This window comes from Antedon mediterranea, chromosome 2 (assembly GCF_964355755.1).
Source record: "Antedon mediterranea chromosome 2, ecAntMedi1.1, whole genome shotgun sequence".
Taxonomy (NCBI): domain Eukaryota; kingdom Metazoa; phylum Echinodermata; class Crinoidea; order Comatulida; family Antedonidae; genus Antedon; species Antedon mediterranea.
Genome location: NC_092671.1, coordinates 39,654,526 through 39,679,229, shown reverse-complemented (window position 1 = coordinate 39,679,229; position 24,704 = coordinate 39,654,526). Strand labels below are relative to the sequence as shown.

Genomic DNA, 24,704 nt, shown 5'->3' with positions numbered 1-24,704 from the left:
CGTCTATGATTTTAATCACATAATGTATTTTACAGTGTATTCCTTTCTGGCCAGTTGACCATACAAACCAGCGAACACTTGTAGTCAAACTAAAGGGTCAAAAGCAGTTCTCTGAACCGTTCCTGTTTACAGACCCTCACACCACAGTCCTCAAGATGGAGGAGGTAAGGACAACACACACAAATGTTTTATCACACCTAATATCTATCTAATATCTACAATCTACATTGTTTATCAAATGAAGCTTTCCTTCTTAATCTGTACAACAATGTACAACCAGGAAAGATTGAAATTACACACTAATTTACTTCCCTTGTACAACAAAGAGGGTGACATTTTATACATACAGTACCATCTATAGATTAACATTACATAATGTTTTTAAAACGAATTAATTTAACTTTCTTTAGACTTGGGTTATTTCTTTTTACGTAGCCTGTCACCAGCTCATGTATAATAGTTATGACATGCCATCTTTGCCAAAATCTGTCTGTCTAGACCTTAGACTAGACTTAATCCTACTTGGATTGATTCATTACAGGTTGGAGGCATAACGGCAGAAACGCAGCTAACAGAGACTGCTAAGGTAGTTGCTATCCATGGCTTCAAACAGGGTAATTTTACAGTCAAACTTGTAAACACTACAGATTATGATGTCAAATACAATCAACAGTAAGTTATTCCTTTTGTATTAACTATTTGTTCACATATTTTTCAAAGTATAAAGCTCTGTCTACACTATCAAACTTTATGTGACAAAAGAGTGTCATGTGCCCATGTATGGACATATGATGTCATATCACTACCATATTTGGGCATATCACTACCATATTTTGGCATATCACACTTTTTTTGGATAAACTAGTTTGATAGTGTAGATAGAGCTTAAGGCTGACAATTTGATAGTAGTTGTATCATAGGTCTGTGGTTGCTTGATGAGCAATCAGAGTCCTGGATTCATATCCACTCATTATACCGTTCTTCTCATAGCTAAAACAGCGCCACCATCTAAGCGTAGGTTTATTATTGCTGTTCAATGTTTTTAGAAATAAAGTGAATATCACTTCTTCAATAATATCCTGTTGGTTTTTGACTGTTTTTTGTAACACATCGGAAATGTATATTTGTGTTATTACAGAGGTGTGAATGATGAATCAAGCCTAGGCCCTAATGAGTGCATTCTATACACATGGCAAGTACCAACCAAAGACAGACAACTTGTGCTCAAGGTTGCTGATAAAACCCTCAAGAATGACCTGGTCAAGGTAAACTCATCATACCACTGATTTCTATATTGAATTACCACTAATTTGGTTGTTGTGTGCATTCCAAATGGGTTGTATGATTTACTAGAGCATCAACTGCTAGAAAAGGACCTTACAATATAGGCCGATTTACACAGACAAGCAGTAACATAAGCGGAAAACCGTAGCTCGTCCCACGTAGAATCTGTATCTATCCTGAGCGAAAAACCACACGTTCGCTCCGCGTTGTGTATAAATGGTCATAAGATCATAGATTCTATATTTGTGTTACTGTTACCACTTTTCTGTGTAAATTGACCTTATGGCAGCTAGTCTCTACCCTGTTTACATCACTTGTGTCAACTGGTTGACTCTGCGCCTAATTGTGTCATATTTTGTGCATGTACTGTGCTCCCCAATCTTACACTATGTTTTCATATATTCTACTTATTGATTGTTTAAACTATTAGGATGGTATTGGTGAGATTAAGATTACCACAAACAAGAAAGCCAAACTGTACTGGGTGTCATTCTTGGATGGCAGACAACGTGTTCTCTTGTTTACTGAAGATATTGTCATTGCTACCAAAGCTCAGCAGGTATTTTCATATTTTATAGAAAGTCCAAAACAATGTTTAACAATGGACCTAATTTAAAGGCTCATGTTTTAACTGTTTGTATTAATTGTTTACTACAGTACTAATGTTATTCTAATATTTAGGCTGGCGAATTGGAACAAGTAAGCTTAGAGTTAAATCTCAGTTTGGAGGGTGTGGGTCTTTCAATGGTCAACAACTACACACGAACTGAAGTGGCATACATTGGAATTACAAGGTATACTTTTATTTACCTTTTATTTAAACAATTTACTATTTTGTTTTCATATTTTGCTATTGTAAAATCAGATGTGGCTTTTATTTATTTTTTTTATATATACGGTAGTTCTGGAATTATATGGCAAGCAAAGCAGAGACGACGTTTCCGTGATTTGGCTGGAGGTCAAGTTCAACAGATAGAAGCAGAATATCAGAAGTATGAAGCTGAACAGCAATTGGATAAGAATGCACCACCTGCGATATACAAAGCTGGAAACATGGAGGTCATTATTACTACATATAATACTTATTTAATATAGTACATGTAAAGCTCTGTCTACTCTATCAAACTAGTTTGACAAAAAAAGTGTGATATACCCAAATATGGTAGTGATATGATCATCGTGTCCATATATGGGCACATCACAATTTTGTTCAAATAAAGTTTGATTGTGTAGACAGACTCTAATTTTGTGTTCACTCAAAATCCGTACTGATTAGCCTTCCTTTTTTAATTCTATATGGATTATATTTACCATATCTTTAGATGGATTTTGAAAACCTTGTAATGTACAATCCCAAGCGACACCACATCAAACGTACCCACCATCCAGGTGTCTGGGCCCAAGTGAGAACATCTCCTCATCAGTTCCAGTTTCACCTCAAAACCCACCGAATTCAGATGGACAACCAAACAAAGACACCCATATTCTCAACGGTGCTTGCTCCTATTCCGCCACCAAAGAGTGTAGCAACTGAAAATGGTCAGTCTATTTTACTCTTTTCAAATGCTTTCTTCTACCATCGTGTTAATCAATTAATTAATGGTTTATTATATTGTTTTAATCCACCTTCAAATTGCACATATATGCTTTTTCTGACAGTTTGTGAAAATCTTCAGTCAAATATTTGTTTCAAATAGCAAAACTTTTGTCTTGAAAACAAAATTATAACTAATAAATCTTTTGTATACCTACTGAAACCCTGACCTTCTTGTCTGAACTGTACAGTAGTCATGAAAATATAACCTTTCATCATCATCTCTTGAAATTATTTGTACCATCGCACTCATAAACATTCATTATTTGTACCATCGCACTCATAAACATTCATTATTTGTACCATCGCCCTCATAAATATTCATTATTTGTACCATCGCACTCATAAACATTCATTATTTGTACCATCGCACTCATATACATTCATTATTTGTACCATCGCACTCATAAACATTCATTGTTTGTACCATCGCACTCATATACATTCCTTATTTGTACCATCGGACTCATATACATTCATTATTTGTACCATCGCACTCATTAACATTCATTAGTTGTACCATCACACTCATAAACATTCATTATTTGTACCATCACACTCATAAACATTCATTATTTGTACCATCACACTCATAAACATTTATTATTTGTACCATCACAATCATAAACATTTATTATTTGTACCATCGCACTCATAAACATTAATCATTTGTATATTATTTTCTGGTGTTGAAATTTATTGCAAATACACATTTTCCTTGACAGCATTGAAGCCAATGATTGAGATGAGTCTCCTTATGGGATATGCTGAGCATAGCAATGTGCAACAGATTAAGATATTCCAGGTCTTAATCCAAGAAATGCATGTCAAGTTAGATCAAGGCTTCTTGAGTAATTTTATACATTATTTACAACCAGATACAGAAATTGAAGGGAAGGAAGTAAGTTCTAACTTTGAATTAAAAATAAATAAAAAATAAAAGTAAAATTCAAATGCAAGATCATGTCAACATGACAGGTGCTTTATGATAGAAACAAGTATAGAAACTAATTACTGTTAAACCTGCAATATGGTTGCGTTTCAGGTCGAGTTATTGGAGGATGATATTGAAGTGGTTACATCACCCTTGATAAAAGCTGAGGCTGTGCAAGCTGCTTTGTCAATGGATAGAAATTACTATGATAACTTCCATCTATCACCATTAAAAGTAAGAATTACTTAACAAATAACAAATTCTAGCAAATATATTTGCCAGAAACATCAGAAACAATATTCATGTTGTATTCATTAGATCTTATTTGTAATTTAGAAATATTTCATATTTGATTTAGTTTTACTAAATATTTAATTTCAGATCCATGTGAGTTTCTCGCTGGCAGACACCGGAGCTGAGGCTGCAGCAGATGAAAGTGGTTTCCAGACCCGGAAAAAACCTGGAATGAAACTTGGGAAGAACGCAGTCAACCTGCTGCTACAGAGTGTTGGAGTGACCCTTACGAATGTTGATGATGTCGTATTCAGGTGAAAATTTAATTATGGTTTTTATGATATTTATGAAAGATTTTGTTTGTATTTCGGTGATGTCATATTCAGATGAGATGTGTTATTGATTATTTTTAAGGCTTGGTTATTTTGAACGACGATGCAAGTTTTATAGTCAACCTCAGCTCACCCTAGAGCTAACCAAGCACTATTCAAACCAGGCAGTTAAACAGCTATATGTATTGGTGCTAGGCCTAGATGTCATTGGCAATCCCTTTGGATTTGTACAAGGCATGGGAGCTGGAATCAAAGATCTGTTCTATGAACCTTATCAGGTACAGTATATTTGTTACCCTTAGCATAACATTTTTTATGCGAGATACTTAAGCTCTGTTTACACTATCAAACTAGTTTGACAAAAAAGTGTAATGTGCCTAAATATGGTAGTGATATGGCATCATTATGTCCATATATGGGCACATCAAATTTTGTTGTCACATAAAGTTTGATAGTGTAGACAGAGCTTTAGAAATACTGTATAAAGGCTTGATTTAATTGTTAGTTATATTGTCAATAGTTATAATGTATGCATATGTTGATGTTAGATTTTGAATGTTGGTATATTCTAGGGTGCTGTGCAAGGTCCTGAAGAATTTGCTGAGGGCGTTGCTCTGGGTATGAGAAGCCTGTTTGGCCATGCTGTGGGTAAGTCAATAATTATCATATTTAGACTTTTTTACACCTGCTCTGGTCTATCTCTGGCAAATAATCGTCAATGTTTTGTATTCACGATGCTCCCATCAGTATGTGAGTGGCAAGTGGAGCGTTGTGAAAACAAAACATTTATGTTCAATTTTATTTGCCAGACCGGAAGATGTTTTAATAGGGAAGCTTTAATTTGACCTTTGAACTAGTTACATCATGTTCATTTACTGTGTCTATGCAGAGACATTGGAACTACCTTGCTTGATTCTTTGACACAAGTTTTTGCAGTTTGTAAATTAAAGTAACAACCAATTACACAATGTAGGTTGTCACAAATGTATAGCTCCCTAATGTCATAAAATGTATTAGCTGGATATAGATATACAAATAAACTATGATTTGAAAGATTGACATTTTGTCAACATTTGGAAGATATGTTAATCAAACAAAATATGTATTTAGGTGGGGCTGCTGGTGCTGTATCACGTATCACTGGCACACTTGGCAAAGGCCTAGCAGCATTGACAATGGATGATGACTACAAAAGAAAAAGACAGCAAGCTATTAATAGACAGCCTAAGACATTGCAGGAAGGGTTTGCAAGAGGTGGCAAAGGACTTGTTATGGTAGGCTTATTTCACACCTGTCATTTGTAAACTTTACTATTTTACCAACGTGGTGGTTATCACTAATGCTATATCCTTAAGGTCTGTCTACACTATCAAACTTTATATGAAAAAAAAAATGTGATGTGCCCATACATGGACAGGATGATGTCATATCACTACCATATTTGGGCACATCACACTTCATTTAAACTCTGTCTACACTATCAAACTTTATGTGACAACATTTTTATAGTTTAGACAGAGCATTTTAAAATGTTGGATGTGTCTTTATAGGGATTTGTGGAAGGTGTTAGTGGAGTAGTCACAAAACCAGTCCAAGGTAATACTTAATATACTTAAATAATTAAATAATTAATACTTAAATCTCATTTTCATTTCCATATTTTCCAAAGGAATAATGTTTAATATATTAAAAGATCCATATATTACAATACTAACTTTTATATTTCTGATTCCTGATCATTTTAGGGGTGAAAAAGGAAGGAGCAAAAGGCTTTTTCAAAGGCATGGGAAAGGGTCTGGCAGGAATTGTGGCCAAGCCTACTGGAGGTGTAGTTGATTTTGCCAGTAGCACATTTGAAGGAATTCGAAGGTACATATATGAATTAGTATATTTTTGGTTGCAATATGTCAAATGCATATATCTATTTGCAAATGAACCTTTTGTATTTTAAAGCCAGTATAAATGTGCCTAGTCTAGTCTACACTAGAATACTAGGATTCGACTAGTTCACAAACTAGCGGCAAGCTAATTTTCCAAGAAGGTTCATGTTCTCTTGTCTATTATGGCCTAGTCCTACTTTTAATTCACTTTGCTGTAGACACTATTATTATATATTTATGTAATAACTTTTTTTCTACAATTTATTCGAGGTTGTCAAATTTTCCACCATAGCAAACTTTTGAAAACTGTTCTTGCCAAACTTGGAGTTTAAAACTTTGAGTTTGCTGGTATAGACTATGCTTTTTTTCTTTTCTAAATTATAAATATCTGTTCTATTTTGTACAATGTGTGGAAAATAAATAAATGAAAATAAATAAAAAATTTCACATCATGACAGAAATGAGGATAGCTAGTCTATGAAGTACAAACTTAACTTGTTGAATTGTATATTTATTTTTGTTCCTTTTAAATGGTTTAAATTAATTATATCTTATCAATTTATTAGGGCAACAGAGGTGTCCACTGAGGTGAAGAAGCTGCGACCTGCACGGTTCCTACACCCTGATAATGTAGTGAGACCTTATGTGCTGTATGAAGCCACTGGTAATGCTTTACTGCAAGAAATTGATAAAGGAAAATTTGCACTGACAGATGACTACGTAGACCATCTTCAAGTCATGAAGGATTGTGTTATTGTTCTAACTGACAGGTATAACATCATGTTGACTGGAATAGAACAATTGCCTTTCAAATATCGTATTCTATCTAAAGCCCTGTCTACACTATCAAACTTTTTGTGACAAAAAATTGTGATGTTCCTATAAATGGACATGATGATGTCATATCTCTACAACATTTGAGCATTTTTTGTCACATAAAATTTGATAGTGTAGACAGAGCTTTAGTTATTTTTACCTTAGTATAGAGGCTGTTGTTTTTGTAAGGTGTCATAAATATTGTATCGAATTCCATTCCGTTGGTTAGATACTATCACATCAAAGAATATATAACATGTATACTGAAACCAATAGTAACACATACTTGCTTGATATATAATGCCAAATAATTTCTAATACCAAAAAGGAGTTTTCATTTTATTTTATTTAATACGTTTTAATTGTTACAGACGTGTTATATATCTTGTAAAACAAGATGTTCTTGGAGGATGGAACGTTGCTTGGCAACATCCATGGAAAGAACTAAAAGAGCCACCTGTACTTACGGATAAAGGAATCCAGGTGATACCAAAGGTATGCAAAACCGTAGATGTACTAATTATCCTCTATGTAAACACCTCATTATTGTAGCTGGCAAATGTTTATGATTAAATATAAATGCATGTTCAAGTTTGTTTTATAAATGTCTATACGTATACAAAGTGGAAAGGAATTGGCCACCCTGGCACATGATGCCGAGTCTTGTCAAATGAGCTCCTAACAGCTCATTACCCTATGTTCAGAATTGAACACAGGACCTTTACCTTACCTATATATGTTAAGAACAACTAATGATTGTGTCTATATTAATTTTGTTGTAATACTTGGTTTTGTCAGTTACACAAAATATTTTTGTAATAAAATTATTTTCAATATTTCAGGAGCAAGAACAACCCGTGAAACGAGGACCGCTTGGCCGTCCGCTGAAAATTGCAAATCTGATGAAAGGCAAGGGACCACAAGGGAAGGTGGTGTTGATAGCAGACAAAGACAGAGAACGCGGAAGGGTGAGTATTCATACATCAATGTAGGATAATGTATACAATAAATAGTCTGCAATATATAGTTATGGCCGTTTTGTAGTTTATTGTATCCTACACAGTAGTTAGTTGCTATATGCCTCTGATTAGAAGCTCTTACAGACTTAACCTCTGTCTATACTATCACACTTTATGTGACAAAAATGTGATGTGCCCATATACGGACATGAGATCATATCACTACCTTATTTAAGCATATCACTACCATATTTAAGCATATCACTTCCATATTTAAGCATATCACTTCCATATTTAAGCATATCACTACCATATTTAAGTATATCACTTCCATATTTAAGCATATCACTACCATATTTAAGCATATCACTTCCATATTTAAGCATATCACTTCCATATTTAAGCATATCACTACCATATTTAAGTATATCACTTCCATATTTAAGCATATCACTTCCATATTTAAGCATATCACTACCATATTTAAGCATATCACTACCATATTTAAGCATATCACTACCATATTTAAGCATATCACTTCCATATTTAAGCATATCACTACCATATTTAAGCATATCACTTCCATATTTAAGCATATCACTACCATATTTAAGCATATCACTTCCATATTTAAGCATATCACTTCCATATTTAAGCATATCACTACCATATTTGGGTATATCACTTCCATATTGTTTTGTCAAACTACTTTGATAGTGTAGATAGAGCTTAGGTCTTAATAGCAAACTAAAGTATCATGATTATTGTTAATTCTTCTTGTAACATAAATCTTTCTTTTTTATTCTGCAGCGATTTGCAGCAAAGATGCAAGAAACCTATGCAAAGGCTTTGAAAATTATTCAGTAATATCATGTAACAAAAAATGAAATTGTTTATTTTGAATCGGTACTAAACGAAAAGTACGCTAAATAATATTGTTTAGGCATATGCTCGATTGTAAGCCCATTTTTCAATTATTCAGGTCTCTAAGCCCACCAGTTGAATTATTATTGTACAGTAAATTCCGGTTAGCTATGTGCTATTGTGTTCTTGATCAACAAACAACAAACATTTGTTCATCTGAATTTGCTCGCTTCAGTTGGTTTATATATTAATTGTGTCTACAAGGGTTGTATGGTAATTTGTCTACTACTGCTGCTACTGGGTACTATTTTGTTTACAAGGTTCTGTTTTGAAAGGTTGAGAGTATAATTATGCATGTATTTTTACCACAACATTAAATCACAAAATGATAGATAAATAAAATAGTTTACAAATAGCTCTATTGAAATAAGTGAGTTGTACCATTGATGTAAGCACTGGTATCTCATGTGGAATATATTTTAAACTACTGTACCCTTTCCAAGACTATAAGTAGATCACAATATATTTATAAACTATCGTTAAATGTTGAAGCTTAGCTTTTATTTTTACTTGAAAAGTACTAGATACCAAGTATTAGAAACATATCAAACAATAAAGTGTACATTAAAATGAATGATATTCACTATATTATCTTTATGAATCAAGTGTTTTAGACAAAAATTTAGAATATTAAATTGACATTCAAATTGTGCTTTCATGCAGCTTATTAACAATCACTAATTTTAATTTCTGAATTTTATAAGATTTTTATTTTTTAAATGTTTAAATAATTTTAAATAATGGAGTCAGGAAAGATACTTATAATTTAATGCCAAATATTGTTTTTAGAGGAAATAGTTAATTTTTTTTTTATGTATATATACAGAGATGTTCTTATACTGTTGCTTATCATATAGCAGGCCCTCTACTATTTTTTCTTGTTTCCTTTCATACTTCTTTTATAATTTTAGTTTTACTCTATTTTAATTTGCAGTTAATTTTATGCTGTATAAATTGACATGATGTTTTTTAAACAAAAATAATGTCTAAAAGTTTAGGAACACAAATTTCTGAAACCAAAACCAATTTTTGTAGTTATTTTGAGCATTTGCGTCAGAACAATTCTGAGTGTCAATGAAATCCAATACTACTGTACAACGTTACATTTAATGATTTAGAGTTGTCAGGGAATATTATTCCTTGAAGTCCAATATCAATTATGGAATTCAAAGACGGTGATGGACTGGTATTAATAGTGGTACGCAGTATTTAGAATGTGAACAATGATTCGACAATAAATTGATTATGATTAAACCTTGTTTACTCTTGTTGATTGTAATGTACTATGAGCTGTCAGTGTTTAGTGTTCATTCACTTTTATGTTCTATACAAGATCATAGCAATAGTTTCCTTTCAATATGTACACTTTACTTACTAAATTAAAAAAAATCTTTTTATTATTAATAATTGAACAATTGGTGTTTGGGTATTTATTTTATTATTGAGTTATCTGCAAAGTTAATTTTGGCCTAGGTCACAAGTTTGTAAAATTACAAACAAGATGAAGCAAATTATAGGCCTGTATGTTTGTAAGTAATAAACTATTCCTGTGTACCGATTAATATTAATAGTCTGTCAAAAAGTAGTTCATAATTAATTTTTCTGAGAGATCGTACTACCCCAATGTGCTCTCTCTGATAAATTCTCACAATGTCTTGATGAAGGTGCAGATATGCGTTGTGCAATTAAACCCCAACCCCAAATTTTTAATTTCATTTTTAAAACATATTTGGTAAGAATACTGTACATACTCATGTAACCTGACTTGGAAACAATTATAATGCTCATCGTGGCACACCAGTCTACTGAAACAGTCAAAATTAAATCAATATTAATCTCGGTTCAGTCTTTTTTATAATTTTGTATTTGTACATCGAAAATTAAATAACTTAAATTAGCTTTTAATTATATCCAAATTTTAATATTTGCACACGTACAGTACAGCAAAATACATATGGCGCTGTTTCTTAGAACGCTTTTCAGTGTTTACTTTGTCCAAGAGCCCCTGCGAACCCAGTGTAATGGTAATTTGCATATTCTTCAAATTCTACAGATGTTGTTGTAAAATAGTGTATAACATACAACATCCTTATTTAGAGTATTGTACATATTATGGATATATTTGTCGGATCGATACGATTTATGATAAGTTTAATTATTATAGATTGGCCCAAAAGGTATGTTGCCTAAACATTAGCTTTACTTTTTTATGTTTATTTTTCCCGAGCGAGTACGATATTCCCTAACTAGCTAGGCTAAGCAGAACTGTGAAACAGCTTGCGATAGCAGCCTAGCGAGGCTCGATGTTGCTCCCAGCAGCTGCTCGGCTTGCTGTTTAGTCGTGAAATTCAACATAATAAACCGTTTAATTCTTCTGACAGAAAACCAGAATTGTACGCAATATTATTTATTATTATTTAATATTCTGTAGACGTCAAATAATGCTAAATTTATGACGTTTTTCATGATGTTTTGTATTTGTTTTTATTGCTATATTAATTATTCATTTTATTGTTGACTATTTTGTGTTCCCTGTTTGGCTGTAGCCTAGACAAGTTGGCCTAGGCTAGTCATGTTGTTTTTTAACTGTGTGTTGAGTAGTATAGTACTCTGTGTAGGCCTATAACTATAAACAGACGTGGATCGTAAGATTGTCAATATAAAATAATTTTATCCATTTCGTTATGCTATTTACGCACTGTTTATCTACTTATTCCATAATTATACAATTTGTTAATTTAATTATAATAACAATTAATATAAATAAATAAATAAATACACATTTGGATTTAACTTATATTGATTTGTATTCTCTCTTCAATTTATTTTTTGGCTGGATCTAAATGGATGGAGATACAAATAAAATAGGCAAAAAGCTAAATTAAAACGATGGCTAGAAAGAAAAAAATGTTGCAGAGCTTTACGGGCAAAACTAACCCGTCCTCAGTGAGAGAAAGTAATAGAGAATAAGCAAGAAGATTACAATTTTCCTCACTGAAGAATGTAAAAAAACACAAATCCATACTGTAATCTACAATTAAATTTATTATACAAAAGAAAAACATTTAGTGTATACTGTAATGTATTATTATATGCAATTGTTGGTATTCATTTTCAAGCCAGAGTGGTTACAGGGAAATATTTGTTAGACAAGCACTTTCAACTAAAAAAAAGTGAATAAGTACTTTTCAAAATCTATTTTTGATCCTAGATCTGTCCCCTCCTTATTTATTTTTATTTTGCATGATTGTTACTAACTGTACGGTAGGTGGTAATCATTAATAAAAATTAATCTTTTACCCAACAAAAAACATTGAACCTGCTGTACAGTGAGTAGTAAGATCATGCAACCCTTACATTTTTAGAACAAAGTGTTACCTATAGGTTTTTATCTACCTCCTATACAACGCACACAGCAATTTCTAAAAGAGTTATCAGCAGAAACAACAAACCAACAAATATTTTATGATTTATTTTAGGCATAATGAATGAGTTATGGTAAACTTATAACTTATGGTAGCCACCAAGATATACAAATCAAACTTCTATTTTTAAGATTTACAAAATATAGAAAAAAAAGTTATCATAATATCATGTAAAAACTTCTTTCTACTGATTTATTTAAAATTTACCTGTACAAACAAATATATACTAGGACATATATAATTGAAAGAAACGATATACATTTCTGAATAGAACAAAAAAGAGTGGTATCTTGAACAATTATTTGCAGGTTTTGTGTACTAAAACAATATTTAAACTTTTTAATGAAATACTGCTCTTTTGTGAAGATCCCTAAATACAGTCAGTAATAATAGTTAGTGGGAAGTTATAAATTCATAATCTACTTTTCTGTAGTATTTACCTATTACAGTATTTTAAATACCATAATTCAACAGGAAGTGCTACAGTATACATACATACTGTACAGGTACATAGCTGTTTCATCATGTTTGTATACAAACTTATGATGTTATACTGTACTCTATAGTAATATTTTTTAATGTAGAAACAATTTACATATTATAAACAGTTTTTCTATTGCAATTGTCAATTTTGGAAAAAAAAAATATATTGTATATATTACAGTATGTCTGGGCTGATTGAATGGTAATCAGTACCTTAATAGAAAAATGTCAAAGTTGAAAAATAAAAGATTTTTGCAAATAAATAGCTTTTTAATGCCATCATTCTCCTATAACCTTTTATGCATCTTTCTGTTAATGCATTCAATTTATGAATAAACTGTATTTAATATTTACTGTACGTACAGTACAGTAAACAAAACAAAAAAAAGCAAAAAATATAATAAATTTATACTAAAACACTTAATTAGATATAAAATTATTAGTAATACAGTACATGTTAAATACACATTTTTTACTTCTCGAAAAAAATCTTTACCTAGAAACAAGAAATACAGTAACTTGAAATTCTGAATTTACCTTAAATTAAATTAATAATGTACCAGCCACTGTTTCCGATACAAACAGTGTTCTCATTCATTTTCAGATAAATCATGATGTGAATGCAGCCCCAATGATTGATGTTTTCATGTTTTGGAGCCACACAAGTATGAAATTGAAATTTACCTAGTTTTATTTTTCTTTCCAGAGACCTTAATTATTAGAAATCTCAACAATATGAAGTTTCATCCTCAACATTATGACAAGTTTCTTTAAAAGGACGGATAATAATATCAACCATGTGCTTCTAGAGTAAAGTCACGATACATTTTTACTTTCTGATCAGTTTTTATTAACTAAGAACTTTGCAAAGGCAGCATCAGAAAAAGAAAATCCTTTGTGGGTCAACAATCACTCACAGTCTATATACTGGAATGTATTTAAGAGATACTCTGTTATCTGCTAGCTTTGAATGCTAGCACCTGATATGGACCTACTGGATAGCTATTTGCTACTGCAGTAGGTATTCCCAAACCTAATAATGGCTGCAGGTGTGCAGCCTGGAGGAACCATAGAAGAGGACAATGTGGGAATGACATGTATTGTGCCTATAGGTTGGAGAAGGGAGCTCCAGAATGGTGTGGTTACCTATTTTAGGTAAGTAATCGTAACCTACATTTACTATAGTTTAGCACACAGTACAAATTATGTCTATTACAGTACCTTTTTTAGGTCAACACAGCTATAGTATTCTGTTTCTTTTTCTGTAACCTACAGTATATTTTTTTACTTTCTCTAGCTCCAGCGGATTTAAGCTGACAAGCATCCCAGAGATCAAAGCATACTTAGCAACCGAGGGAACGTGTAAATGCGGCCTACAATGTCCTCTGATAGTTGATAAGGTTTTCAACTTCGATTGCAAAGTTACGGCTAAAGTGAGATTGGCAGAGGATGTAATTAGAGACAGTGATTTAACTAAATTATGCAATCACAAACGGAAAGTTATCGCCATGGCGTCACTTCTGGCTGATCTGGATAATGAGCATGACAGCAGCAAAATAGATTGTAAGGCAAGTCCAAAAGGTAAGTACACCTGAATCAGGCCTTTTCTTCTGAGGTGAGCGAGTGCGATCACTCACCTAACACACTCCTAAACTGCCCTTGAGAAGTGGGATTTACAATACACTTAAATTTGGTAAACTTCTACACACCAAAATACAATGGCACACCTACAGCATCCCTGAATGTATTGAGGAGTGCAATTTGTAGCACACCTACAATTTTAAAAAGACAAGGCCTGCTGAATTACTAATAGTAATACTACTAGTTGCGTTTATAGTTAACTACTAAAGAGTAAACATTAATTTCCAATTGTAACAGACAGGAATAGTACGGTATGATAACTCATTTTGACAGTTCATTTGTCAAAAAGGAATTTAAATATTGCACTTTCTCAGTTTGTCAAAAGAGAGCATTGTGAATGTGAAAATAATTTCCTCAAGTTTCAATGTAATGATAGGTACACTAATGTATATTAAAATATAAAGCAATAGTAATTTATATTTTTCTTTCAGGTACCAAACGTTCACGTACGAAAGCAAAAGTTTCACCCTGTCAACCATCACCAAGTTTATCAGTTTCAAAATTGTTTGCAATGCAACAAGGTGACAATATGTCCGGTCCTTTACCATCTATGGACTCATTTACTGCAAGCAGACATTACAATACACCAAACTTGATGACAACACAATTCCATGAAATGAATAACCCTGGAATACAGAATTTTCCTATACAAACACCTAATCAGTTAGCTGGAGATATAGCATTTGATGCATTATTAGCTGCAAGGACTATGGAAAAACTGAATGGCTATAATACAGGAGACTCGCCGCTATCCATGCAAGGAATTCCTCAGCATATTCCAACACCGGGCGTTCATCATGAATTGGTTGTTGGCCCAAATGGTGGCATCTTTCCCGGTGTTGTTCCACTCCCAAGTAATATGTTACCACCAAACATTTCGCCTGGATCGTGTTTTCCTAATATACATTATAAAACTAATCCTCAGTTTTTGCATGGAAAACAAGTGCACCAAATGCCTGGACATGTACCATCATTTATACAAGCAGGAGAGTCTCATGTTAGACACAGAACAATTCATGAAAACCACCCTAATCATTTAAGAAGAGGAATGACGTTTACTCAAGCTGAAGGTCAATTCTATCCGCCGCAAGTTCCTATTCAGAATTTGTCCGCTGACACTAACACAAAGAAACTGGCTTTACCTGTTCTTGAACAATCAATGATAACTTCTTTTCCTGCCAGCACCTTATTAACAGCAGCTGCGAGAGCTCAAATAGCTGAACAAGTAACTACTATTCCAACCGACAAAATCTTAAGCAATCAGATAAGAACTGTTCCAAATCAGCCAAATTCAGTGCCTTTACTTAAAGATGGACATAAGACAAAAATGCAAATTTGCAAAGAGGATGTTAGTGACTGTTGTGATTTAACAAGACCTACGTCAAATGACTGCCTTACTAATGTTGCCAAGAATTTACAATCTGGAGAGGATAGCACAAATAGTAAGGAACATTTGGTTCTTAAAAGAACCCAAAATACTGACTCTGTTCAAGTAAACACATCAAGTGAATCTTCTCCAAAAAAACCTAAATTAGATGAAAGTGGCGTGTCAAACGAATCAAATTTAAATTCAAATACTTCACCTGTGACCCTAAATCATGAAATTAAAATTACATCTACTGTACACGACGTCAGTAACACTACAACAGTAACAGTTGGAGGTGCCTCTAAAACAAATATGGCAAATGAAACCAAGACAGTTCAGTACGATCACATGATTCATCAGGTTCAAGTACAGCGTGATCAAGAGATGTATCTTTCAATGATGAAAAACCAATCTTCCATGGTTAATCCGGTTCCAGCCGGATTCAATCCTGTTGTTGGTGGAATGTACAACAACTTTAGCAACTTTCCCCCAGGAACTATACCTCCACAGCACCAAATGCCTTCAAATATAGTGCTTCATAGAAACGCATCTTTACCAAGTTTATCAGAAAAATCAACTAAAGAGTGGTTGGCAGAGATGAATATGAAGAACATGCAACAGAGTTTTGTCAACTTTCAACATCAACAAAGAATGGGTTTTGGACCACATATGCTTCCAGGAGGAAATCACAGTATTGGACCTCATATGCATCCATCAATGCTACAAAACATGCTCCAACAAGGTAGCGGGCCATCGCAGATTGGACCTCCCGGAGTGGGATTTCAACATATACCCAATCCCATGTTGTCTGTTGATCTACAAACCACTCCTATTGGTAGCAATATGTCTCGTCCAAATAGAAGAAAATCTCCTGGCAGGCAGTCTAGTAGTATTAAGAAAAGTGTTAAGGGTGTTAACCGCACAGGTCCACAGAAAGTAAAAGATATTCTTGCTATGAGAAAAGAGAAAGAAAAAGAAATTGAAAGAGAACGGAAGTTATTGAAAGAAGCGGAGAAAAGTGTTACAACAGCAACTGAAACTATTTATAAAGCTGTGATTGATGCCTCGGGTACTAACATGAAAATCATAATTGCATCTGAACAAGAAAAGACAGAATCAACATCTAGTTTGCCAGTTGAGGTCTCAACCATTTCAAATAACAATGATAATTTGGTTCCGTCAGAAAACCTTAAAAGTGATAATTGCAAAATTGAAAGTTTTGATGTTCAACCTTCAAGTTTAACAGACCAAAGTGAAGACCTAGCAATAACAATACCAACATCATCAATAGAAACAGGAGCCGTGTCAGAGCTCTCAAGTTTACCGTCCAATGAAGTTCCAAGCAGTCATTTACTAGATGAGGATGTGGTTATTGCTGGTGATGACAATTTTAAAAGTACTATTGTTGAAAATAAGGCTCAGGTTTTAGTTGAAGAAGAGAAGAACCAAAGAACTGTATGTGAAAGCACCATTACCCTACCCCTTTCTTCTGAACCACTTTCTTCTGAACCACTTTGTAGTCATAGTATAGCTGATGAGAAAATAATTATTCCCCCTAATAATAAGGAAACAGCTACAGAAATCAGAAATGAACAAACTGTAGACTGCAATGCAATTAATGATTCAATTGATTGTGATATTGACAAAGGTGATCGTCTGTCAGAGGTTACACTGCTACCCAAAGATAATGTTAGTGATGCAATAGTAAGTGATGATGGTAATAATTCTCATCTCGGTTTGTATAAATCTGATGAAGATGACCAAGAAAGGATTCCTTCTGGAACTAGCAGCTGTGAGTTCTCAATGCCAGCATCTGTGTTAACTGAATCAACATCAACCAATTCCACCGCCTGTTTTTCTTCTGATTCTATTGAAAGCAATACAACAACTGAAATTCAGTTAATAAGCAACACAGGTAATTCACCAAAAATTGAATCAACGGTACATAATAAATGTGATATGGAATCCGATATGACTACTCCAATCTGTCCCAATGAAAGTGAAAGAATTACATCATCAAATCCTACTTTACCTTGCACAACTTTATCTCGGAGTAATCTGGTTAATATGGATGAAAAAACATCAACGGAAACCACTTCTGAACACCCATCTTCTGGTATTAGTAATATTGAAAATGGAAATTCTGATGTAGAAAAAACCATCAAAGAAACAGAAATTATTCCACCAAGTACAGTCTGCATTGAAACACCTGATGATGGTAGAATTCTGGAAGAGGCTACAAAGACTGAAAATTTAAATGATTTGCCTCAAACCGTTCACATACACAAAATATCTCAAGAATCTGTTGAGTTGATGCATAGAGAAAACGCTGACATGGTTGTTAATGTGGAAGAAACATCTTCACACCAAGTAATTGAATCATCAATATCAGATAAAAGTATTAACCCATGTGATCTTCCGAACTGTGATGATAAAATTATTGGTGCTTCAAACTTGGAAACACAAAGTGTAATATATTCAAAACCAACAAGTGAAGAACAATCAAATGACAATCAGAATTGCAAAGATGATAAAACTGTAAATGATAAAGCAACTTGTGGCTTGACTAATCAGTTGCCTAGTACTGAGAAGAAAGATGACAAACCAGAGGCTATGGAAGTTGAAGATTCACCTATTGCTGTGATTAGACAAAATGTAGATACAAACCTTGATGATATTGTGCAACTTAATAGAAACTTAGTGCAAGATAATGTAGAAAGCCAGCATAAAGGGGAATTAAAAGTAGAAAAGAATACTTCCAATGTTGAAAGTAGTAACCTAGAAATAATTACAGAGTGTAATAATGAAATGAACAATACAAAAGAGAAACCAAATATTGTGGAATCCGCTAAATGTCTACAATCACCCCAGTCTGAATTGGAAACAATAACCGGTCAATCTTTGCAAAAAGAGAGAAAAGCCGATGTTCAATCCATCCAAAAAATTAAACAAGAGAAAACGTTGCATGTTGATCTTCCAAATTCCATGTTTGAAACTGATGTTAAAGTTAATGAAACAACTTCTTTAATAGACACCGGTAATGTTACTGAACAAGTGGTTTTAGAAGTCAATATGGATGAAAAACAAGATGAAACATCAACTCCAAACCCTGCTGTTACTAATGATGAGTGTTGTCACGATAATGTTGATCAAAATTCGGAAATTTCGAATGTGGAAGTTAATAAAGATATATCAGCGACCGATATAGTAGTACACAAAATTGGAGAAAAAGAAATATCAAAAAAAGAAAGTGTAGAAATAGTTCTGGACGAAGAAAAAGATACCAGGATAAGTGTTACTACTGAATTAGATGGCAATAAATGTAACTTGAACATTAATCCTACTGATAAAAACAGGAATGTTAAATCTGCTGGACTTGAAACTATTAGCAAAGTAGAGCACATAAAAGCAGTTTTCTTGTCAGAACGACTGGAGAACTCCGATAAAGAATTCACTTTGTTGAATCTTGTCAATGGAGAACATGACGGCAGACTATTAACAAGAAAAGAGAAACAAAAAGATGTGATAAAGAGTGCAATAGATGGTGAATATCATGATATTGATCAACATAATGTTGAGAAACCAGAAGACAATGAAGAAGCCTGTAAAGGTACACATTACACTTTCTTTAGAAACTTAGTTGTGACACTCTTAGATTTTCTCATTTTACACTTTCTAATTATTCTAGTATCCCAGGTGATGTATGCTCGATATTTTTGGTATAACTTAATATTAGCTTATATAGCGCCCTCTATATAATTTTTAATTATTGTTTACTGGGACCTCTGTAGTATTATTGCTGAAAAAAGTTTCTGGCTAAAATGTATAGGATATTAATATTTATGCTTATGCACCTGTGGAAATGAAATATAATCTGAAAAAAATTGGATTTTATATTATATGTTTATTTTACATATTATTTTCAAGAAAATACCAACTGTACACATGATTCTTCACCACCATCACCAGAGGAAGAGTTGCCACCAAGTTTTGGGATTGGTGATCTTGTATGGGGTCAAATAAGAGGATGCGCCTCATGGCCAGGAAAGGTTGTCAGTGAAAGTGATGTTAAAGGTCATCGAAATTCAGAATCTGGCAAGGTATGATTTTTTAATATCACAAGATACACTTTCTTGAAGAATTTACATTTACAGAAAGTATTTGTAGTGTATAGTAGTGGATAAAATACGACCATCAACAAATAAACATTAAGATGTTGAGGAAAAGGCCTCCGTGATAAATATCTATTTGATATTGTCATTAGCGACGGACGTCTGTATTACTGTAAAGTATCTTCCTATGAAAATCTTTGAGAATTTCACCATTGCGAACAGTTGTTCTTTGTATGTCTTTTTATTTACTTTTTTTTCCCAATTGGGTTATCGACACTTTGTTGCTTATTTTAGATTTGGGTAAAGTGGTTTGGAGATCACACGTTTACACAAGTAGAACCCGACAAACTGAAGAATTTGACTGAAGGTCTGGAGGCCCACCATACGACTAGAGCAAGGAGTAGACGGTGAGTGTAGCCATAATGTTTAAATCTCTGTAATATAGCAATCATAATTTATAAGTGGAATATTCCAGTTTTAAGGTAAAAAGGCTTGTACTATGATAGTGCTTCCAAAAAGTGTATATGTTGAAGTTTAATTCTAAAATAAAAAAAGAATCGTTGGTTTAACAATTAACCCAGGATCTGAATAAGATTTCCTTAGAAGTTAAATTGATGCATAGTTTTGCTCTGTTGAATAAGTTTATAGTTGAAAGTAATTGAAATCCTGACTGCTAACTCACAGACCTCCACAGGAAGTTGTCAATCAAACAATTGAATGAACTTTCTATGCTTTTATTTTTTCCCCCAAAAACAGAAGTCGAAAAATAACAAGTAGCCTTGAGATTGCGATACAAGAAGCAATGACAGAATTGGATAAGAAGATGGAACAGGTGAGGGCGCCCTTACAGTATTGATAGCCAGCCCAGACAGGGAGTCAAGTTAGTATTTAGCCTCGTCGTATACATGAGCATTTTGGTTGGTTCTGGCTGGCATTTGATGACTTTTTATTTATGGCAACTTATTATTTTTTATTAATTTCAGTTTATTTTATATTCTTTTAGCACAATATTTTATATCAATAATGCACATCTTGAGAGTTTCCAAATTGGAAATACAATTTTGTGAGACACTTTAAGAAAGTATAACCACACAATAGCGCGTGTTGTAATAATTAGATGGCACTATATATCACATTTCGGGCAAATGCATGGCACAGTGGATCATATCATCATATCTTGAACAACATTTATTTCCAAAAAATTGTGGCATCACCTAGGATCTATAAGCAATGCAAATCTTGGGAAACATGCAAAAGAGAACTTGGTACCTCTGCATCTTGAAGTATGTTGCACTTTATAATCACTGGCTTATTTCACTATTTACCTAATTGTTAATTGATTATAATTGATACTACTATTAAGCAACTTTCCAGATTTCAGTTGTTTGCCATAATCTGACGTAAAAGGATGTATACTGTTAATCAACATTGCACACTGCTATACCATCACTCCAATTGTTTCCATCTTTCACTTCATTCTTCACCACATCTTTCCATTCGTTGGAGACGTCGTCCTCAAACATCATATTATTTCTACTGCAAAATTTAGAACAATCTTCTAAGCTAATTATCTATGCAATATCAATTACACTATATGAATGCTATACTTTCTGCTATTTAACAATTTAATGTACTATATGAAGCATATTTACAGCACTGACAGCGCATGTATTAATATCTATCTCCATTAATCAATCTTACTCTATATACTTTTCTTTTAATTCCAAACTAAGGGTAAAAAGTTTGAATGCATGCCTGAAGAATTTTGCATCAACAAATAGAATATCTTTTTCAACATTTCTTCTTGTGATATGCTGGTTCCCAATTCCATTTGGTATTTAGCAGGATAATTGTGCCTTGTAGACAATGTGTAACAATCAAGTTTCAGTAAGCGTTCAGAGCGTCATTGCAGTACAAGAAAATTCTTAGCAATGATTTTGGTTCTTTATTGACTAGAGCTAGTACTGTGGTTTTTTTTTCTTTAGAAATACATTTACAAATTAAATCCTTCCTGTTCTTTACAAAGACATTGAATATGAAACCAGTACATTAAATAGGTCAAGTTTTAATTATGCTTTATTCATATTTACATAATAAGTCAACCATTTATTTTATTTTTTACTTTATCATAAAATAAAGATTAAATGATGTATGCAAACATTTAGCGTTTCCAGATAACATTTAACCAAAAAATGTTTTCCATACTAATGGGATGAATGAATTGTAGATTGTAAAATGAAACTGAAATTGCCGTTGGTAACGTCTCATCTTAGTTTGAACTTTAAAAAATAGAACAAGTTTTGTAAAAGGTTACAGACTTAATTAACATTGTGAATATTAAGTCAGTCAGTGCTAAATCTACTGCTTTTGAAAGAATAGGAATATTTTAGTTTGTACTAAACAGGTACTGTACTGTATAAATCATAATTATTTCTTTAAACTCAAACTAACTACTAACTATTAGAATTTTAATTGGTGTAAACTTTACCTTATTTATAGGTCTCCGGCTTTCCAATTTTGACTGACTTGTTTTTCTAATACCATACATTTTACAATTTAACTTTTTTCAGGAAAAAGAAGAGCGTTCAAAGCTGGGAACGAAAACACGGAATAGAAATCGAAAGAGAAAAGCAAGATGAAACATTTAGTGATAAATAAACGTTTCTTTAACTTGTTTGGTTTGATGCACATCACCAAGTTTTTACCACTTAAATATTTTTTTACCAAATTTTCTTGGCTTTATCATTAACACATTATTTTTCAGCATTTTTATTATACAAATTATATAATTTACTATATTATATAGTTCCTGATAAGAACAACTCAGAGTCCACTCAGCTGTAAATGAGTACCTGGTTGAAAAATACTAGTCGTAGAAAGGAACTAGACAATGCTCCACACGGCTCGTTCCTTTACATTCAGAATGTACATGGGACTCACCTTTACCTTTTACTCTAGTTTATTATTGTTTCTAACAATGACAATTATTGTTATTAGATTTTTATCTATTTTTTAACTCTTTTACTAAAGTTGAAGCGTTTATTCCTGAATTTACACTTTCATGTTAAAAATTAATGATTGGGGTGGAGGGAACTGTTTTATTAACTGATTAAATTTAAATTGACACTTTTCAAAGCACTTTATTATGAAAAGAAATAGTTATTTGTTAAAAGTTATATATATATATATATATATTGTGTTATATATTTTGCTCTGTAGATAAATCTTATTATTTATGTATATTGGCGGATTTAATTGATTTTATATTTTTAGTTTTGTTCAGGATTCAAGAAATTTACTATAGTAACAATGGGTGTAAAATCTATATATGTTTTACCTGTACATATTTCTAATAATGGTGACACATCCATAATTTTAGTATAGAATATTTTAATTATGTTGGAAATCCAGTTTGTTAATATTTTTCTTGAGAAATTATTTATACAGTGAATTGTGATATAAATACAAAAAAAAAATAATTTTTTTTAAACAATGATTCTTTGATAAGGTTGCCAGGTTGTTCCACAGTGGTGGTTGATATTAAGAGAATGTGTTGTGTATAATATTTTAACTGAAATTGTATTTAATTAAAAACATTTTAATCTGTTAGGCATAATGTATTCAGGAATATGAATCCACGATAAGTCCTTATACAAGTATATTATAATCGTGGTTATATGAAAATTCTTTGTGATAAAAAACAAAAATTATGTTGAAAATCTAAGTTAATTTTGGGTTATATACTTTATTTAATACTAATGTTAAAAAAACAATGTAATTTAAGTAAAATATAAATATATTTGATATAGATGTATAAAGACAATTTATTATTTTTAATGGAGGCAGAACCTTTTTTAGAAAAAAAGGGATGTGCCTAAGAAGAAACTTTACTTTACATTTTAATTGATGTTGCTGTATGAATAGCATTGCAGTATCTAAATCCTGGGGTTTGGAAGGCTATCATTGCAGTATATCTAATATCTAAATCCTGGGGTTTGGAAGGCCTATCATTGCAGTATATCTAAATCCTGGGGTTTGGAAGACTATCATTACAGTATATCTAAATCTTGGGTTTGGAAGGCTATCATAACAGTATATAAATCCTGGGGTTCGGAAGGCTATCATTACAGTATATCTAAATCATGGGGTTTGGAAGGCTGTCAACATTTACTGGATACAAAACCAGTCGCCCTTCTGTAAAGTAAGATTCTAGCGAACTAAAAAGTTGCTAGAATAAGTGCCGTAGCTCGGACCGTACTAGCTACTGATGGCTAGCATCCACAAGAATGTTTTTTTCTTGGTCCCACTGCATTTGTTTACTTTACCTAGTCCTCCGCCTATTTTTATTATAGCCTTGATCAAGAAGGTGTTGCCTTCACTCAATGCGATGATTCAATTTTTTATAAAATGCATTTTCTTAAAATTTACATAAAGGTAATTGCACAGTTCGCAGTTTATGACAATGTTAGATAAAGTTGTAAAGAGAAGTAATATTTATTAATGATTTAAATAATAAAAAATAAGTTCTTTCAGTCAGATTTCATGTCCTTTCAATTTTGAGTTTGGAAAAAATGTAGTAAGTACCAACTTTTCAAGGAAGAGCGACAGTTGCAGGATAAAATCTCCATGAAGTAATTTTGATCAAAACCAAGTTGAAAGTGAAAAAAAAAATTGAAAAAAGTAATTTTGTGTACATGCTCCCATCAACACACATGTACAA

The 24,704-nt window shown here is 32.6% G+C and overlaps 2 protein-coding genes across 6 annotated transcripts in view; both read left to right on the top strand.

Annotated features, from left to right (window-relative positions):
• The window catches only part of LOC140041095 (intermembrane lipid transfer protein VPS13A-like), a 55,829-nt gene extending 45,618 nt beyond the window's left edge, over positions 1–10,211 (top strand). For all 4 annotated transcript variants that reach the window (XM_072087487.1, XM_072087485.1, XM_072087484.1 and 1 more), the window contains 19 exons: positions 36–164; positions 542–672; positions 1,139–1,265; positions 1,715–1,843; positions 1,966–2,078; positions 2,187–2,343; positions 2,607–2,823; positions 3,604–3,779; positions 3,924–4,046; positions 4,194–4,360; positions 4,461–4,656; positions 4,951–5,026; positions 5,489–5,652; positions 5,929–5,974; positions 6,124–6,247; positions 6,825–7,028; positions 7,446–7,569; positions 7,917–8,042; positions 8,844–10,211. In XM_072087487.1, the coding sequence (XP_071943588.1) occupies positions 36–164; positions 542–672; positions 1,139–1,265; positions 1,715–1,843; positions 1,966–2,078; positions 2,187–2,343; positions 2,607–2,823; positions 3,604–3,779; positions 3,924–4,046; positions 4,194–4,360; positions 4,461–4,656; positions 4,951–5,026; positions 5,489–5,652; positions 5,929–5,974; positions 6,124–6,247; positions 6,825–7,028; positions 7,446–7,569; positions 7,917–8,042; positions 8,844–8,900 (2,586 nt within the window). In that variant the 3' untranslated portion in view covers positions 8,901–10,211. The remainder of the gene's footprint in view (positions 1–35; positions 165–541; positions 673–1,138; positions 1,266–1,714; positions 1,844–1,965; positions 2,079–2,186; positions 2,344–2,606; positions 2,824–3,603; positions 3,780–3,923; positions 4,047–4,193; positions 4,361–4,460; positions 4,657–4,950; positions 5,027–5,488; positions 5,653–5,928; positions 5,975–6,123; positions 6,248–6,824; positions 7,029–7,445; positions 7,570–7,916; positions 8,043–8,843) is intronic.
• A 765-nt stretch (positions 10,212–10,976) lies between these two features.
• Positions 10,977–24,518, top strand: LOC140041093 (uncharacterized). 2 transcript variants are annotated; one of them, XM_072087480.1, is made up of 8 exons: positions 10,977–11,134; positions 13,572–14,020; positions 14,163–14,446; positions 14,938–19,482; positions 19,800–19,972; positions 20,279–20,391; positions 20,741–20,864; positions 22,555–24,518. In XM_072087480.1, exons 2-7 carry the CDS (start codon positions 13,905–13,907, stop codon positions 20,838–20,840), a joined length of 5,331 nt encoding a protein of 1,776 aa, XP_071943581.1. In that variant the 5' UTR covers positions 10,977–11,134; positions 13,572–13,904; the 3' UTR covers positions 20,841–20,864; positions 22,555–24,518. The 2 variants fall into 2 exon arrangements, with proteins under 2 accessions (XP_071943581.1, XP_071943580.1); XM_072087479.1 differs by having other exon boundaries at positions 10,978–11,134; positions 20,741–20,816.
• The last annotated feature ends 186 nt before the right edge of the window (positions 24,519–24,704 follow it).

What these genes read in the sequence shown, in the direction of transcription:
- LOC140041093 (XM_072087479.1), top strand. Translation starts at nt 13,905, where the DNA reads ATGGCTGCAGGTGTGCAGCCTGGAGGAACCATAGAAGAGGACAATGTG. An exon ending in TTGTAAGGCAAGTCCAAAAG is followed by an intron (nt 14,447 to 14,937) that starts GTAAGTACACCT and finishes TTTTTCTTTCAG; the next exon opens with GTACCAAACGTTCACGTACG. An exon ending in TGGATAAGAAGATGGAACAG is followed by an intron (nt 20,817 to 22,554) that starts GTGAGGGCGCCC and finishes AACTTTTTTCAG; the next exon opens with GAAAAAGAAGAGCGTTCAAA.